The 19,613-nt window shown below is 27.9% G+C and overlaps 2 protein-coding genes and 1 pseudogene across 2 annotated transcripts; 1 reads left to right on the top strand and 2 right to left on the bottom strand.

Annotated features, from left to right (window-relative positions):
• Positions 1–669: 669 nt before the first annotated feature.
• LOC113869369 (choline-phosphate cytidylyltransferase 1-like) lies at positions 670–6,029 on the top strand. Its single transcript, XM_027505668.1, has 8 exons — positions 670–934; positions 1,154–1,267; positions 2,406–2,501; positions 3,673–3,715; positions 4,034–4,189; positions 4,331–4,411; positions 5,462–5,572; positions 5,718–6,029. Exons 1-8 carry the CDS (start codon positions 801–803, stop codon positions 5,844–5,846), a joined length of 864 nt encoding a protein of 287 aa, XP_027361469.1. The 5' UTR covers positions 670–800; the 3' UTR covers positions 5,847–6,029.
• A 2,687-nt stretch (positions 6,030–8,716) lies between these two features.
• LOC113853213 lies at positions 8,717–9,187 on the bottom strand (annotated as a pseudogene).
• A 2,921-nt stretch (positions 9,188–12,108) lies between these two features.
• Positions 12,109–17,165, bottom strand: LOC113852281 (polygalacturonase QRT3-like). The gene is made up of 3 exons (XM_027482518.1): positions 16,836–17,165; positions 16,496–16,723; positions 12,109–13,146 (listed from the first exon to the last, which is right to left on the bottom strand). The coding sequence occupies exons 1-3, from the start codon at positions 17,163–17,165 to the stop codon at positions 12,109–12,111; spliced, it is 1,596 nt and encodes a 531-aa protein (XP_027338319.1).
• Positions 17,166–19,613: the final 2,448 nt, after the last annotated feature.

Below are 19,613 nucleotides of genomic sequence, written 5' to 3'. Positions count from 1 at the left end.
AAAGACAAGTATTAAATAGTCAGAATTTTTTTTTACGGTCTATCATAATTTTATTTTTCTTAAACATTATTATTTTTAATAAAAAATTACCTGTGATTAAATAAAAAATTGTCTATTACATGAAAATTTAAAGATATTATTTATTTATTTACCTTAAATCTTCATTTTTAACTATTGTATAACTTCTAAAACCGATAATGATTGTAAACGATTGAAGTATTTCATATCATAATTATAAATGATTATGATAAAATAAAAACCTATTTTTAGACTTAGAATCGAATCCCATTCCGTGTTGATATCGCATGCTTCTGCTTCTGCTTCTTCTTCTGCTTCTTCTTCTTCTTCTAAACAGTACCTTTTTTAAAGTTTATTCCTCACCGCAATTTATGGGACCTTAAGAGCATGACATGGCAAATATTGATGCGAGGTCCGTCGGTGAGTGAAAAATATGCGTCAAATGGAAATTAAAAAACAAAGTGAGAGAAATTCAAACTAAAAATTAAAGTAAATTGTGATTTTAACCCTTGAAAATATACACAGAACTAAATCGACCTTTTAAAAAATTCAAGATATCAAAATAATTTTAAAAAAAAGGAAAACTAAAAAAAATTAGCACGAATTTTCAACTGTCATTTTATCCATCAGTTTTACTTCAATTATCTTTGTCTGTGACATTGAATTAAAAAATACCGAATATAAGTGAGTTGTACGGTGTGTCATTGCAGTTACAGTTGAAGGCTTCTGACTCTGCAACGCAAAGCACTCTCTTCATCCCTTTGCCCGCAGAGAGAAAGAGAATGATGGAAGAACAAGAAGAGTGTGAAGTTAACGAAAACGGGTGCAAGGAAACCCCTGTTCGAGTTTATGCTGATGGGATTTATGATCTCTTTCACTTCGGCCATGCCCGTTCTCTTGAGCAAGCCAAAAAACTGTAATTTCAAAACCACTTTTTTCCCCTTTCGCTTTAGGTGAATTTTGTTTTTTTTCCCTCTACCATTTCCCAATTCTCCAATTTTCTTTTCAAGAAGTACACATTTTTATGATTTTGAGTTCAACCCCATGTTTTGTTATTTTTGGGTTGGTACATATTCATGGGCTAAACTTGACTTCCTCATGCTGTTTCAAACCTTTGGCTTTTTCTTAATTGAAGGTTTCCAAACACTTATCTTCTTGTTGGATGCTGCAATGATGAGATCACTCACAAGTATAAGGGCAAAACTGTTATGACTGAGAAGGAACGCTATGAGTCTCTTCGCCACTGCAAGTTTGTTTGTTTTATTTTTTTTTCCCTATTCTTTTCTCATTTTCATTTTGGTCTTTAAATTTTGACTCAGTATTAATTATATTTCAACTTTTACTGTACGCTTCCTAACAAAGCTTCTATCTTACCAAAGAAATATAGTAGGTTGGGCTTTGATTGAATACCTGTGTTTCAATTTTACTTGCCCTTTCTTTCACTAAACTCTGGTGGGAGAGGAGTGCTAACACACACTCACTTTTTTATTGAAATTTATTGGAAGCTACAAAAGTCTGAGTGAGAATCATTGAATTAGAAGTAGGACCTATGTGATTTTTGTGATTTCCAATAAAATTTTAGCCAATAATAAAGAGTGTTTTTGAGAGGGTGTGTTAAAAAGTGTGATGCTAGCATATCTCTTGGTGGAAAACTAATTGTGTGAATTCTGACTTTGATACTTCTGTTCTATATTCACCAGAGTTGTCCAATAAATGGCGATATTGGAACTGTGAAAGTATGCAACTGAGATTATATAGTTTTGGTTTTAGAGTATAGACAATAAATGGATGTCATTTTTTGTTTCCACTATTAAAGCTAGTGTTTGTGGACTCAGATAGCTGGCTAATTGAGTACAATTGTGCCAATTTGCAATGCCAAAGTTCTTTGGTGTCTTTGTGGCCATAGAAATGTATGTTAATGTTTTCATATCCTGTTGCAGAGGTTATTTTGAGTTAGTTGCATCTTATAGCTGATTTCAGATGCTAAGTTTATTCTGAGTCAGTCTGACCAAATTATATGTTTTTTCCACGCACATTTTATTTGTGTATGGCTGTGAACCTGTGGTATTTTATCATGTAGTTATATTTTGGAGGATGAGTGTTACTTCCAATATAATTTACAGTTTACTACAAGTTACAACAACAGTTTGATTCATCATTAAAAAGCTCCACAGTTTTCTTTGCTTTTCTTACCTCCTAAAATCTAACTCGTGATTTAAATATTAAATATTCCTAAGAACGTTTGTGAACCAATCCATCTGCTAGGATCCCTTAAATTGCTTTAAATTCTTGATTACAGTATATTTGACCTTGCATTTTAATTCACTTAAATTACTTTCACTGTGGTATTAGAGAGTGCATGAAGCAGTTGAATTGTTCTGCTGCAGGTGGGTTGATGAAGTTATTCCAGATGTGCCATGGGTAATCAATCAGGAGTTCCTTGACAAGCATCAAATTGACTATGTGGCTCATGATTCTCTTCCGTAAGGTTAACCAGCCCAGGCTAGCTGCTTGCCTTTGTATTTGAGCAAGGTTTAAAATTGTGATTTTTTTATGAAAAATTTTCAACACCAGAATAAAGGAACTTTACACTGAATGGGCTTGGAAGCATTCTTACACTGCTATGTGAATAGTTTAGGATTCTTAAGTTAGAAGCTTGGATACAAAACATGACACAGATCGTATGACACTATGTTGCTGGACATGGATCTGAATTCTGCCCCAAACACAGGGACGGAACAGATTCCTAAAAATATAGGACATTACATGGCTATTGACTGAGACATGCTCTATAATAAGAAAACATCAAATTAGCATATTTTGATTATAGAATGTCATATCCTAAAAGTTAAAAAAACTGTTAACATATACTTTGGCACTGCAACGGAAAGTTTTATGGCTTGTACTTCAATTTGTTTTGAAAATATAGCTGTTAAGAAGGAAAAAGAGATGCTGAGTTCTATTTAAAAAGAAAAAGGTTTATATAAATATAGGAAAATTGGGTGATCCGATAAGGAGGAGATTATATGTGGTTGCTTAGGAGGATGAAGAGAGATGTTCTGTACATTATTTTTAGTGAAGATATAGATATATCACCGCACACAACTCAATTTAACGATGAACTCCCTGTTAGTCACCATTCAGCATTCTGAATTCACCTAATGGGATGTTGAATTCAGCTCCGGTTTTCTGTGCGTTAATGACTACAATTTGTAAAAGTATGACAAATCTTGGCCTTTGTAATTCATATGTGGCCAAAAATAATTTTAATAAAAGTTCACACTTTGAAATTTATATCATAGTGCTCTATCTCTCTGTCTTTTCTGGTGTTACACATGATTCATGAATTTAATCTGTTTTTGTTTACATCTATCATAAAATTATGTCTTACGTTAGATGAGTTTGTGTTTTCATTTGTTTGTTTTATTGTATTTATTTTTAACATTATTATATTATTAATAGTTTGTTTTCATTCTTACAGTATTGTTATTTTCACTTGGTAATTTTGCGGTGCTTCTATTCTATCTGTGTGATACAGTTCTCATTGTGATATAACTCAAAAGTATATTCTGTCTGATACCATCGTCACTAAGTTCTTATATGTTCTCATATATGTTATTCCTTCCTTATTCTTTCCTTATTCTATTACCATAGTTATGCTGATGCAAGTGGAGCTGGAAAGGATGTCTATGAATGGGTAAGTTCAAGTGATAGAACTATGTTCTAATTTAGTTTCAAATAGTTGAATGTACTTTCTTCCTATCTCTCTCTCTCCCTCCTGTGGCATCCACTTTTATTTCTTCTATCATTTAGTTTTTCATTCCCTCTTTTTCTCAGAATATATGCTGATCGGCATATGGCTCGCTGAATTTTATATTTTTTAACATTTTTTGTCAGTCTTCTATTTCACCTTTTACTCTTTTCTTTCATTCCTTATCCAATTAAGACTAGTTGTAACCTTCTCAAACTTTTGTGTTTCCATTTATGATCTTATGCCTGTTAATTTCTTATGTAGGTTAAGTCTGTTGGAAAATTTAAGGAAACAAAGCGCACTGAAGGAATTTCTACTTCTGATATCATAATGAGAATTATTAAAGATTATAATCAGTATGTAATGCGTAATTTGGACCGTGGTTATACAAGAAAGGAGCTAGGTGTCAGCTATGTCAAGGTTTGTTCTTTTGGTTAAATTCTTTTATTTGCTTACTCTGAATTTTTTCCTGTTTTAGTGATTGGTTTCCTTGTTGGTTTACTTTCTTGCATAATTGGAAGTGGGAGAACTTATCTTTGTAACACAATCTCTTATTCACAGGAGAAGAGGTTGAGAATGAACATGGGACTTAAAAAATTGCGTGAAAGAGTGAAGAGACAGCAAGAGAACGTGGGAAAAAAGGTAACAATGTTGATTGTGACGTATTCTATTAGCTATTAGCCTTTGCTCTGTATTGGCATCAGTCACTGCACTATAGTGTGAATTGGAAAAGCAGAATGATAGAATAATATTAATGATTATTATATTAATCGTTTTTTGTTGATGTAATTATTTTTTGGAAACTTAGTTAATTGTTTGGACATGGGTCTTGGGGTTTCCTTTTGCTAGTAGGATTTTAGACTTCATTTTGTATTCCTAGCTTTATTTGAGTTGTTAGTGACCTGTATTATCAGATTAGGGTCGTTTGAATTGCTTATATCTTAAATCTATGTTTCAATTTCAGTTGTGATTGAATTTATCAATAATAGGTTAAGTATTTTTATTTATTTATTTATTTTGGTTTCTCTTATTTTGCATTCATGTGCTTGATAACTTTGATATCAACATAGATTTGGATTGTTTTCATATTAGGATGAATGTGGACTTGATAATGCTGCTAAACTCAGCATCAATCTTTTCCCACCAGGATTAGTCAGCATCAGGCACAAAGTAGGCTATTGTGGTGAGGTGGTATATGTAGCCTTGGCAAATTATGTCCTTTGTGATTAGGGAAAAATATTTTTTTGATTATCCTTGATGATCCATTACAGTCTTTTAGGGAATAATAAGTATTAGTAATAAAGAACCTATGCTGTTTAAAATATGCGAGTGAGTCAATATCCATGACACGCACCTTTCCTCCTACTTCCACCCCTCAGTTCTATCATTAGTATGCTTCATAAGAATCAAAATAACACCTTATCTTGGTCTTTTATTTTTAAGATTTTAGATGGGTAATCAACAAAAAATATAAGACATTATATTGTGAAGTAAACATACAATCTATAGCATTGGATCACAGCAATCTAATATACATAATTGTCAGTTTATTTTGTCTTTTGCTGAAGGATCAAATGCTCAGACAGACAGTTCAAATTTCACTTCGTTTAAGTATATTCGTTATGTCTTTTCGACTGCAATATAAGATTCATCCTCATATGACAATCAAGACTTTGTCGTTGAGCTTTGCAGATTCAAACAGTAGGGAAAATTGCGGGAATGCACAGAAATGAATGGGTCGAAAACGCTGATCGGTTGGTTGCTGGATTTCTTGAGATGTTTGAAGAAGGCTGCCACAAAATGGTTGAATCTCTCTTACCTCTCAAAAAAATTGCTTACTATATAATGAATAGCTTATTTTTGCATGTGCTCTTGTTGATCCCTGGTTAGATATTGTAGTTTGTAAATCTTTTGATTGATTAATTGGATTGGTTTACTGATATCCTAGGGAACTGCAATCAGAGACAGAATTCAAGAACGACTAAGGACACAGCAGCTGAAATCTCTTCTTTATGATGAGTGGGATGATGATGATGAATTCTATGATGATGAATCTGTAGAATACTACAGTGACTAAAGTGATAAAGAAGTTTATGTATTTTGAGATTCCAAACCATTTCTATGACTAAGCTGCCCTCTCTGTACCATGGATTACTAGACAAATACTAGATAAGTCATACATGCAAGATTGTTTTGACATTATTTGCCTTTGTACATAGTTTAATATCTATTCCCTTCATTTCAAGTTAAAGTGAAATTTTAGCAAACTATTTTTTCTTTCATATCAGGTGACGTTTTAAGATTTTAGTGAAATATTAATTTTTTATTTTAATTTTGTCTTAAATAAATAACGAATATAATTTTTTTTAGTAATATTAGAAAGAGAAATATTTATTATTTTTTTTGTATGTGTTTTTTAATGAAAAATTTTATTTATAAATACTTAAATTCAACCTTAACAAATTTCATTATTAAATAATAATAAAACTAGCTAAGAGATTGTCATATATTACATTTTTATGGAATCAAGTTAGTAAGAAAGACTAAAATGAATAAATATATAAAAATTATATTAAAAAATATTTGGAGAAACTAAAACAAAAAGTTCATAAAAATATACAAATCAAAGATAACCTTTATTCTACACGAAAAGATTCGACTTAGTGTGTGTTTCATTTATCTTATTTTGAGAAAGATAATTACTTATTATCATTTTTTATTTAACCAATACACAGAGAATAACCTTCATTTCTCATCAATTTTATCACATTTGTAATTCGCTTGCTGACTTAGATATCGAAATGTCATTCGTAGGCCTATTATTTTTACACTTAGAAATTAAAGAGGTAGCATATTTAAGAAAGATTTGTTATTAAATATGAAGGTTCCCATAACAACATATCCTAAATGGTAAGAGAAATAAAAAAATAATATAATAAGATAAAATGGAGAATTATAAAAATAATAAATGGCTGTGAAACTTGAAGTATGAAAAATGTTGTTGTAAATGATAATATGTGTCACACAAAGATCCAAGTTGTCTTTCCCCACGATAGTTTGATAGAGCAAAGCACCATGAATGAAGATAAGTTGGGGGGTGGTGTGTTGTGGCATAGCCAAGAGCATCATCTTTTCATCATTGGTTACACTTTTTATTCCAACATGTGATGTCTTGTCTTTGTTTCAAACAAACATATTATTTTTTTTATTCTTCAAATTAAGACACTTGTTCTGTTCTAAATCGTAGTTTTTTTTACTTTGTAATAAAGGCACGAAATCCTAATCCGCACAATGTGATGGGACAAAAGTGGCCTCGTCACACACATTTGTCGGAAGAGAATATTCAGACATAGAAGAAAAATAATATTAAATTCTGTAATTTTTAATAAAAATTTATTATTTATTTTTTTTAATTTTTTTTAATGTTACACTGATTAGAAAAATTCATTGAAGAAAAAAAAATACTCATTGATTCCTTATTACATCCGTTAAACTCTACAATATATTTTAAAATATAAAGTGTATTTTGAACTGTTAATTAATTTTTTAAAATTTTATAATAACTATTAATCTTTTAATTAATGAATGTAAGTGTCTTAATCCTTTAATTATTTTTTTCTTATCTTAGAAGAGTAAAATTTGCTTGTGTTAGTCTGACAGGCTTAAATGATATAAGCTGGTGAATTATCAAGTAATGTGTTACTAAACGATTTTTAACAATTTTTTGTTAATTTTTATATTAATTTAAACTTTAAATTTTTATAGAATAGATCAAATAGTACTTCACGGTTTCATTTTATTTTAGTATATAATATATTATTCAAAATATAAGTAAAAAATGCTATTAAATTTCCTAACTATAAATATTTAAATGATATAAAAATTTGTATACATAATTATCATAATAATTTGACATAAATTGATCAAAGTGTTATTTTTAAAAATTTATCACTTAGTATCATTTGTAAGTCTCATGATATACAAATACCACTATGCATAATCAAGGATCGGATCCTCTTCAGCCCTCCATCTCTCTCCAGCAAAATCTCAACCTTTAAATTTCCATCTGAAGGTTATATCAATATTATAATATTCTATTGTTAATTAATTACACATTTTATTATAGTTAATTCTTTGTCCGGAGAGAGAATCTGTTCTGCATAACCAATATTAAACTTAGGAAAATGATTTTTTCAATTCACATTTTATCTTGAGGTGTGAAATAGGTGAAAGAGATTTACATGAAGAAAAAAGAAAGAAAAGAAATGATATTTTTTTTAAAAATAAGTGTAAGAAAAAGTAAATATATATGCAAATAGATATAAAAAATAAATAAGATTTTAAAAGTGTATGAGTTATGTATTTTAGTCACTAAAATATTAAAATTCTTTTATTATCCTTTAACTTTGTAAAGCGATATTATTTTATTTTTTAATATAAAATAACAGTACAAATTTAATATATATATATATATAATTATTTATTATTATTGAATAATATATTTTTTATAAAATCACAGACTACTAAAAAAGTTTAAATCTTAATAACAAATAAGACTAATTCAAGGGTTTACTAAAATATATATATATATATAATTGTAATATTTATTAAATCTATCCAACAAAACTGCATGTCATGTATGACCTTTCAAATTGCTGTTTTTATGAAATTTCTTTTCTTAAGAACTCATTCTTTCTTCTATTTTTTTCTATAATATAATATTATTTAAGGATAGAAAATTCAGACTCGAGCAAATCCAAGGATATACTAATTTAATGTAGTTCTTTAAATTATAAATAGAATAGTTATCAAACACTTCCCACTCTGACCAGTTGGGGCACCAAGGTTGTGCAAGTTTGCGAGAGTAGGCTCACACATATTACCATACTCCCAACAAAACAATCGTTTAAAAAGAGTTAATTGGATAAGAATTTATACAAATTCGAACTATGATATGACAACATTTAATCAATGACTGAACTTGAGTAAGTTCCTACAAGTTGGGCAAGAAGAATGAGAAAGAAGCCACTTATCAATGCAACCCACATGGAAACGGTGATTGCAGTTCGGGAGGAACCTTATAATGTCCCCATCAGAGAAATCTACTAAGCAAATGGCACAATTAGAAGGACAAGAATTGGTAGAGTAAGTGAATGTTGGCAAAGCTATCATTTCTTTCTTCTTGAGACCAGAATTGAGCCTACGAGAAGCAATCCATTGAAGGGGCTGAGTGAGGACACGATTAGCACATTGGAAAACACATAGTAACATTGTGTTGAGACCAAGAGCACAAAGAAAGGCACACACTATGGCTGCCAAAAGAACCATCAAATTTAGGGCATGTTGTGATGGAATGTTGCTTATGGTGGGGCTAATAGTGGGTGTGCTTAAGGGAGTTTCAGAGTGAATTTCAGCCATGATGTAGGATAGTTTTTTAGGCATTTTGGGACATCAACATGGAGAGGATGACACAAAAATACGTACAAATATTAAGACTATGGGAACGTATATTTAGGCAATTACATAAATGATTGCTCCAATAGTAAGTGAGAGAGTGTTTGCAAATTGGTGGGGCAAGGACATGGGATTTTCCTTACTTGATAATCCACTGTCTTCCCCTTTTCTTTGTGCGTTTCAAAGAAGACCCAAAAAGTATTGTGATATGCATTCGAGTCTACCTCACTTGACCACCATTTTTTATATATCATGTTATTAACCAACTATTTCTAAAGTTAAGTTGCTATATATGATTAAAAATCAATAATTTGTTGTATCAATCATCACAGTGATACACAAGCTCTCAATTTTTAATGTAATTAATTAATACTTTTTATATATAAGCTTTTTTTTAGTCTAAATTAACAACATTATTTACAAAAAATAATCTTGTTTAAATACATAATTTTAAATCTAGAATATTAGTTAAAAAAAGTTAAATCAATTTTCAGAATTTTTATAAACGGCTTAAAGTTATTAAGTTCCACGTATTAAATACAAACGGTAGCATCAAACATACAAGTATATATTTTTTCTGAAGAATATTTTTATAACATGTTCTTCAAATTTATATGGAAATTGATGCTATCTCCTCAAAATTTTGAATTTATTTTAACTTAATATTTAATATTCAATTTATTGAACTAGGGTTTTTTGTTTAAAGACAAGTGAAAAAAGATGGCATTGCTCAATTTGAATTCTTAAAAATTCTCTTTTACCCGGAATTCCATTTCGAGGATATTCAGAATCAATTTTGAGATGTAAAACAACACAGGCTGAGTCAATGTCATCACTAACCTTCGCTTTGATGTGATGGAAGACATAATCTAAACCAATACTAATGTTTATATTTGTGGAATTATCAATTGTCAATCCAAGAGTTCTATATTAGAAAGAAACCAACAAATTGAGTAACATTCTTTAAACACTATATATATAACCTAATATTTTAAGATTTCAAGTTTGATGTACCGTGTAGCATGTTCGCGTGATTTACTCACAATTTATTGATAAAAAAAAAATTCAATGTCTTTATATTTTAAAGTTGTATTTTAAAAATTTATTTTTACAGGTGCAATTATAAATATTTATTTTAAACTATATGCAAACTATTAATAAATTCAAAGTAGAGATAAGAAAATTATGAATTACAAATACTTGAAGTTATAGAAAATGTACAATTAATTTAAAATTAAAGAATGACGTATATAATTAATTAGGAAAACAATCTTTAATATATTAAATTAGATTATTTTGCACATTCATAAAACTTTGTTCATATCTTTCTCTCATTCAAACATAGCATAAGAGATTCATGCTGTTTCTTTGATACATCAAATTGGATTATTCTTTCTATTTGTTTTTTATTTTATCCAAACATAACATAAGAGACTCCTGTTTTTTTGGGTAAACGTGAATGCTAAGATGCAGCAAGTTGTGGAGAGGATAATGTTCTTTAACTTTTCAGTCTTTTAGTATTATATATATTTCACCAGTTTACGTATGATTGAGCATTAGTGGCTAGAATTAATTTGATTATCACTCAAACTATTCTACTTTGACCCTTCTCTGCCACTACAGTAACTCTGGTTTTATTATAAGGAAAAGAATATTAGATATTTTAAATTTAAATTATAATAAATAAAGATCTACTTTTAAAAACATGAATTCTTAAATTGTTTTTCGTACTTTATTTATTGTAAGATTTATATTACTAAAAATATCACATTTTATCCATATAAGTACACACTCATTAATTTAATACATAAAATAATAATTAATACTATATATTTTTAAAATAGAGTATAAATTTATAATATATGAATAATTTTTTATTGGTCCTCAAAATTATTTATTTCTTATAAACAAGATCAGAGATAGTATTAATAATTTTTTTTTGGTATTATCATATTAAATGAAAATATTTTAAATTAAAATTAAAATTTTATTGTAAATTTTTTAAATATAATAAATTTATAAATTTAGAAATAATATATTTTTTATTTTCAATAATAAATATTTCACTATATAAAATAAAATAAAATTAAGAAATAAATTATAAAAATTCAAATTTTAAATTAAGATTAAATTTTTTAAAAATTTAATATTAAATGTAAAGAAATACATATGAAGAAAAAAAATTATAAATATTTTATTTAAAATCAAGGACTCACATTTCATATATAAAAATAAATTATCATCGTCATCAAGGAATACATATATAGAGTATTTATGACTAATATATGACGCAAAACTAATTGATATTACATAACAATTTTATAAAATACTTTTTAAATATTTTTATACAAAATAATTTCTAAATAACGAAATAAGAATAAAAGAGAGAAAAATGTACGATAAAGTATTTATTAGAATATTGTTTAAATTCATACATACAAGATGTTTTTTTTAATAATATACTCCTAGTTATTTTTATCAGAATATTTTATAGATATATATTGATCTTTTAATATATAACTCCTTACAAATTTTAAAAACATTTATTATTCTTTTACACACTTACCCTTTATTATTAAATCTCTATAACTTCTTAATAATTAATATAATAATAAAATTTAAATTTAATTAAAAATAAACTTGAAATATTATAATTAATATTTTAAAAATATATAGATTATATCTATGTGATTTAATTGAAAGGGTATTATAAAAAGGGTCGGAATGAATATACAATTTTACAGTGTCCAGCAGGAAGAAAGAGAAAAATGCTCGAAAGTAATGATAGATTAACTGAATGAAAAGTAAGTTTGCTTTCTTTACATGAATCACAATGTTATTAAATCAGAGAAAGACAAAGCCGAAAATCCCATATAAATAATTTATCACTGCTGAACGAAGAAGGAAACAACCCCTTGAACTGGTTTCTCACTTTCCACAACTACAACATTATTTGATACATTGGTCACTGAATGTGCCAAGAACTTAACCTCCCCTTGTGAGTAAAATGAATATTGGAAATTACTAATCCGATTAGGGAATAGCAAAACATTTGAAAAATCAGCCACCCACTTTGTGTCATTTCCTGCCACAGTTAACCTCCCAATCGTTGATCTCAAACTCATACCAATAACATTGTTCCTATCAGTCACCACTTGATCAATGTTACTAAATTGCCCATCTAGAGCAACAATTGGAACTTTGTTATTGGGGTTCCCATTGAACATATTATCAACTATATTCAATCCAAAAACTTTTCCTTTAATTGATTTCAAAACAACATTAGCATCTCCTAAGAAAAACCCATTACTGACATGAACTTGAACCGGATCTTCCATGACTATACTTGTATAATCCATGTAACAATTGTCAATTCTAGTTTGTGAATTTCCTGCTAGCTTCACCAAAATGCCTATGCCACCAAAACCTGTGGCCTTGTTATAACAATGCACTCCTGTGACCATATTGGCCTGACCCCTTAGAACAACACCAATGGCTGCAGAGAAAATTGCAATATCTGTGATTGCATTATCATTGCTTGCAAGATCAATGGCAGTGCCAGAGAAGTTCCTCTCCCCTTTGTCTCCACCAACTGTTGAGTGTTGCCCAAGGAAACTGCTTGATATGAAGGTCTCATGCCCACCTTGTACTAGAATTCCTTCTGTGGTGAAATGGAGGAAGAAACAGTTGTTGATTCTGATTCTAGCAGAACCAATAATGAAGATTCCTCCACCCTTGTAGCTTGAATCAAATAGGATGTCTCTAAAGGTTATGTCTTCATAGTAAATTCCAATTGTTTGTTGAAGTTTAATGCTGTTGAAATCTGTTGTTTTTGGAAGCTTTTGGGAATTTGTTGCCCATAACTCAATAAGATGCCTATCAGTAGGGAACTTATCCAAAGCTCTTAAGCTCCCTCCTTGTACCTGATCAATTATCATTCATGTAAATGTTGGGTTAAAAAAATGACTTCAATTTAACTTCCCCTATATATAGTTTCTTGACTAATTATACACTGACAATCTACTAAACCTGTCTAAGGATGATAAAATTGTGTCAAGTTATAGCTGTTGATGATATTGGGGTCCCCAAAATTTTACAGTACCAATTAGCATCACTAGTCATAGACTGCTTTTTTTTTTTTTTACTTTTCTTTCACTTTTTAGTCTTTTATATATAATCAATCAAAGATCCACCATAACAAGCATTTGCTGATATATTTATTAAAAGAATTAATAGCAGCTAATGAAAAGTATATGCATTAAATGCTAGTTAATTAGCTACGTTCTTCCACACTAAAGTATAATAAATTAAAGTATCTCATTAACCTCCTTTCTTAAAGCTAAGTTTAAATATCATAAATAAAAAAATTTTATAAAAGAAATATATAGCTATTATATTGAAATTATAAAAATATAATAAATGTTTCTCTTTTTTTTTTAATTTTCTTATTATTAACTGCTTATCTTCAATTCTAAGGGTTGAAGTTAACAAAACTCTAAATTAAAATTGTAAAAAAGAAATTTGAGTTAATTTAGTTAAAGTTTAATTTGTGTAACGTGAATATAATTAAATTAGCTATTATCAAGTTTTTAAAAATATGTTTGCAATTAAAGATATATAACTAGCAGTACGAATGAGTTAAAACCACCCAAATTGATTTATAGTATACAACTGCATATATATGAAGGAACTATGCTGGGTGGAACCATTAATCCATAGGTGACAAATATCAGTGATCGAGATCTAAAGTCTAGGCTGATGAAAGTTGATCGAATACCAATATCAACGTGCAGGATGGTGTCTTCCTAGTGTCCATTTATGGCTCGCATTATTAGGTGAAGTAGATAAAAAATGATGTGTCACACCGAATGCATGAATATTTAAAATTTATATAAAATAGAAAAGAAAGAAAGTACTTGAAATTATAAGAAAAACACCCATATTTAATCTAAAATATATTAATGGAATAATTAAGAATGACATGCTCATTGATCGTTGATAAGATAATATCCCCTTTGTCTTTTATTATGGAAAGTGCATGAAATGAAGAGGATTGAAAAAGGAAAGATGTATTTACAGAAGAAATAAAGTAGAAATGATGTATTGTTTGGATGAATAAAAATTGAAAGAAAAAAGTAGAAAAAAGAGTTAAAAGAAATAAATAAATGATATAAAAATATTTTTATAATAATTTAAAATAAATTTACTTAAAAATATATCATTTTTATTATATATTTTCATCTAAATATAAAATTATTATTATTTTATTTTTTAAATAATAATTTTTTAAAACAATTAAATAAAAATGAAAAAAAAATTGCCACAGTTCACCAATTGCATTTCTTGTCTCACTGTTGAAATGTTTAAGTGTGGGATCCACTAATTGCAACATTTCACCAATTACATTTCTTGATCAGATGTTATCAACTTGGCCCGAGATCCCAAAAACAAAATATTATTCATTGGGCTTTCCATAAAATAAAATAAAAAGTCCAAATGCTCCATCTTCTAGAAACCCTCAAAAAAGTCAACCGTCACTCCTTTGAATTAATCCACAAAAGCCATGTCATCAAGCCAAGATCATCTCACCCACACCCTGTGCCACGTCATCAACCAAATAGCCATGTCTCCCTACGTTAAACCCTGTTCCATGCCATCAAACTCCATAAACCAAATCCATCCTTAACACCTCGAACGCCAACATACACAAGTTTAAATATGGGACTTAAATCTCTTCTCTATCTAAATAGAAGCTAATGTGATTGATTAGAAGATTTTGAGTTTGAGAGTTCTAAGATATTCTGTACCCATTTTATACGAAATTTCTAAGTTGAAAAGTAACCAAATTTGAAAATAAATTTTTTCATGGGTGCCCATTTTGTTTAATAAAATTAATTTTGATTAATTTTAAATCTCATTAAATAAAGTTGAAATTTTTTTTACACCGTTATCTCTAATATAATTATATTATGTTACTTAATAACATGAAAAAGTAAAATCCTCTTATACGAAGATATTTTATGTGAGAAAAGTGTGTTTTATAAGGAGGGAGGAGGCTTGAAGTTAAAGATCTGAGCACTAGTTTTAGGGAATGAATGAGACATGATTCCGCCACTAAAATGGTGGCAGTTGCATCATTAGTCTATATTTCTTGGGAAGAAGATAAAGGAAGAATAGGGTATTGACCAAGTTTAATGATGATAATATCACTTCTGTTAAGTGATGTAATAATAAAGTTGATATAAATGACTAACATGAAATTAAAAAATAAGATAGAGGATCAAATTAACCTTTTAACATAAAAAACTAAATAAATAAAATAACTATACTTTTGCCTGGGGAGAAATAAGTGAAACATTTTGGGTTGATTTTTTGTTTCTATTTGTAACTTTAGAAAAACAATTAATCCTCACAGCTGCTGTTTTTGGTTAATTCACCTAAATGTTTGAATTAGACAAATGTAAATCCAATCCCATGAGGCTGGTATTCGTTGCTTAGTGATGTTTTAACTATGATTACCATAGAAATTAATTAGGCGTGACTAAAGAAGGGAAAGTAATCTATTAGGAGTTGTGAGACTCTTCCCCGCACCATTATTGTACTTGAGCTGGATAGTAGATACCCATGAAAACGCACTGCTTCAAGAGTCAATGTCAATATTACAAATGAAACTAGCCTCCAATAATAATATGCTAATTTACTCGCACGAGACCAAAAAAAAATAGCTGGCTTCATCGTGGCTAAATTTAATATAATCTTTAATACACTCTTAATTATTAATTAAAATATATTAACAATTATTAAAATATAAGAAAAAAATCAATAAATTAGGAGTGTGAATGAATGAGGTTCACATGATTTTTAGTATTTCTTTGTAAAAAATAAATTTAATATATTTTTTATATTTTAAATACAATAATTCCTTTTCTCTTTGTTAACTATTATTTTATTGTTTCTTCTTCTTACCGTGGCAGCTACCTTTAAAAAAAAACGCATAAATATTCTAAAAAAAAAACCTTATTTAACTTTAGCAGTTACTTTTAAATAAATTCACTTAAATATTTTTTATATTATTAGAATTACATATAGTAAGTAACGTAGGCTAATCATAAATACCAACATTTACTACACATAATTTATGTCTTTTTTTTAATTCCTTAAGAGGTGTGAAGACAGTGACAACTAAGAAATGCAGCAAACCAAAAAAGAGAAACAAGTAATGCAGCACCAAAGTAGACCTAAAGGGAAGAGAAAGGAAAGAAAGATGCTGACCACAACATTGCCACCACCAGAGGAAGGGAATGTGATGGGTTTGCTGATTGTGTAGTTGCCACCTTGCAGATCAATAATAACACCTCCAAGGTCTCTAACTCCTGGCAGCAACTCAAGCCCACTCTCCATCCCAAATGCTTCTCCTACTGCTTTCATAATGCCATCACTGCTGTCTTCTGCCCCTGTAGGGTCTGCACCATACTCACTTGGATACACCACTCTTCCTCCCTATTTCATATTCAAAACCAAAACCATGCAAAGAATCAGGTTGTTGTTTGCTTTCAGTTTCACAAAAATCAAATGCCAGAAATTGAAAAACTATAATAATAATCACACCTACCCTTTTGGTATCTGGAGATGGAGAGGGTGCTTGGGAAAGACCCATGACCATTCTATCCTTAAGTTTATTCCTGAAATGAGACATTGGTGTGGGGTGATTGAAGCAAGTTGCTTCTTGTACCACCAACAATAAGAGAAAGGATAAGATTGAGAATCTCATAGTTTTGGAGACTAATGTGGATTTTTGTTTCTCTAGTATATGTGCAGAGAGAAAGGGATGTTGGGAAGAAGAAAGTAATGGTGTAATAAGTGTTCCTTCTTCCCCTTCTTTTAAGATACTTATTGCTCCTTTTACGCTATTGAATTGGTTGTCTCTCTGCATGTTCCCCATGACCCTTTATATAAAGCCACGGATGCCCAAAGCTCATAACCACACTTCAAAATTAATTGCATGTCCTCCAAATTTAAATTTATCCTTTATTTACGATTTTTATAATGTGTAATATTAAAACGATAATAAATTATATATATTGAATTTTTATTATAAATTATAAAATTTAATGTAATTTAATGTATTAATAATACTAACTATTATATTTTTTTATAAAAATTTTATATATAACTTTTATTTTGTGTAACGTTGCATATGTTAAAACATTAAAATAAAATTTATTTGACAATAGGTGAAATTCTTTTTTAGTAAAAGGAGACAATCAAGAATAAATACAAATACTGATTTTTTGTTTTGTTAATTAAGAATATTTTTATTTTTTATACATTAAAATGTAAAATTTAAAAATAAAGAAGAAGAATTTAAATTTTGGAGAAATTAATTATTTTTGTAAGAGAAAAATATTAAGAAATCTTCTTGTTTGTATATTGTACCATTAAATATGTAAATAGTTTTAATAAAATTATTTTACCATTATATATGAATAACAATTTGAATATAATTAATTTGACAATAGTTGATATATAAAAAATAATAAACTTAAATGTTTAAATTAATCCTCTAAAGATATATGGTATTGAATTAGTTCTTTTAAGATTTTGAATATTAAGATAGCTATATAATATTCAAATTAAACATCAGTTTAGTCTCTCAATTCATCTTTAATTTAGTTCCTAGATTAAACTTTGTTTATATTACAAAAGACCAAGTTGATATACAGAATATAGGACCAAATTCATGTTCTGCATTATATGAAATACCAGTTTAAATATTTACTATATACCACATGTTCTGAAAAATCTGACCATTGGCTAATTGGTAATAAAACAAAACAAGTGATTGGACAATAAGAGTAAAATAAAATGAAAAATAGATTCTAATTTTTATTCAATTTTCCTTTAAATGAATCTCAGAACATGAGCAAATTCTCCCTCCCTCGCTCCCTTCATAATATTTGGGTGATTTTCCTTTACAGACAAACCTTAGGTAACCATTGGAATAACTTTTGATGATTAAGAAAAATTAGAAAGGAAACAAAATGCGATATATGCAAAAGGGTTAGAACAACTATCAAAAGGAACTGCTATCGAAAGTTTCATTACAAAAGGAAATAAGCATCGCTTTGGATTTTGTAATCATTCACAATACTTATTTCCTTTTGGCAAAGTGATTCTCATTATTTTCTTTTAAAAAAATATATAAAAAATTATGGCAGACTGTTGTTGTGTTAATTGCTTTTGTTCAATGTATAATAGTTAATGTCTTCCTAATTTGGTGGTTTTCAGAAATTGATGGAAGAGATCTATAACACGTTATATATTGATATGATCTTCACATGGATGTGAATAGAATCTCATACAAAATAAAGTGACTTATAATAGTTTTGTTACATCAGATTTATATCTATAAATTAGTTTATAGATATTTAACAAACGAAAATTTGGGTGGATAAAATTTCTAGTACTAAACACTAAATTGATTTATATTAATATATATATATATATATATATATATATATATTCATTTGAACTTAATATTTTTAAGTGAATAAACTCGAATCAAAGTTTAATTAAAGTGAATTTTTTCTAATTAAATATAAAAATAAATTTAATTTATAGATATATGCAAATATTTATTACATTTTAGTATCAAATGCCATATATATTTATTAAATGTAATATATAATTAACATAAATAAAAACTATTAGGCAATAGGTAAAGTGGATAAACTCAAATCAAATCTTAATTAAAGAGATTTTTTTCTAATTAAATATAAAAAAATTAATTTATAGATATATGCAAATATTTATTACAATTTATTATTAAATTCAATATTTATTAAATGTAATATATAATTAACATAAATAAAAACTATTAAGCAGTATGTTCATTAATTAAAATACATATTATTTTATAAAGTTGATATGTAAAAATATATGTTAAAAACTCTATATTTCATTATTATTCAGAAAAAATTTAATTTTAAAAAAATTGAATGCAATTTAGTAGTAAAAGTTATATGTATTAATTATAATACATAAATAAAAAATAAAACTATTAAACAATATACTCATTAGTTAAAATATAATTATTATGTCTATACCTTTCATACTACTAAAATTCATTGTAGAAAAATATTAATAAATGATAAATTAATAATTTTAAAGTTGATATATAAATATGTATACTTAAAAACTGTTTTATTTTTTAATTATCAGAATTATTGTTTTTATAAACATATTTTAAATTAGAAAAATTCAAATCAAAGTTTATATTATAAATATTTGAAATTTATTTCACATCTATGAGATGAATTACCATTTAAAAATAATATTATGAGTATTTACTTTATATTTAAATATATATATGAAAACTATTATTATTATT

The sequence above is a fragment of the Abrus precatorius genome, unplaced genomic scaffold, assembly GCF_003935025.1.
Source record: "Abrus precatorius isolate BTA unplaced genomic scaffold, Abrus_2018 Scaffold10, whole genome shotgun sequence".
In the NCBI taxonomy this organism is placed as follows: domain Eukaryota; kingdom Viridiplantae; phylum Streptophyta; class Magnoliopsida; order Fabales; family Fabaceae; genus Abrus; species Abrus precatorius.
Note: the sequence above shows the minus strand (reverse complement) of the source record. Positions and strands in the feature narration are given on the sequence as shown.

Bases quoted from the DNA above. Each gene is read 5' to 3' on its own strand.
- LOC113869369 (XM_027505668.1), top strand. From the start codon at position 801: ATGATGGAAGAACAAGAAGAGTGTGAAGTTAACGAAAACGGGTGCAAG. The intron at 1,268-2,405 runs GTTTGTTTGTTT...GTTCTGCTGCAG, and splicing joins GAGTCTCTTCGCCACTGCAA to GTGGGTTGATGAAGTTATTC. The intron at 2,502-3,672 runs GTAAGGTTAACC...CTATTACCATAG, and splicing joins GTGGCTCATGATTCTCTTCC to TTATGCTGATGCAAGTGGAG.
- LOC113852281 (XM_027482518.1), bottom strand. From the start codon at position 17,165: ATGGGGAACATGCAGAGAGACAACCAATTCAATAGCGTAAAAGGAGCA. The intron at 16,724-16,835 runs GTAGGTGTGATT...AATATGAAATAG, and splicing joins CATCTCCAGATACCAAAAGG to GGAGGAAGAGTGGTGTATCC. The intron at 13,147-16,495 runs GTCAGCATCTTT...ATAATTGATCAG, and splicing joins CTGGTGGTGGCAATGTTGTG to GTACAAGGAGGGAGCTTAAG.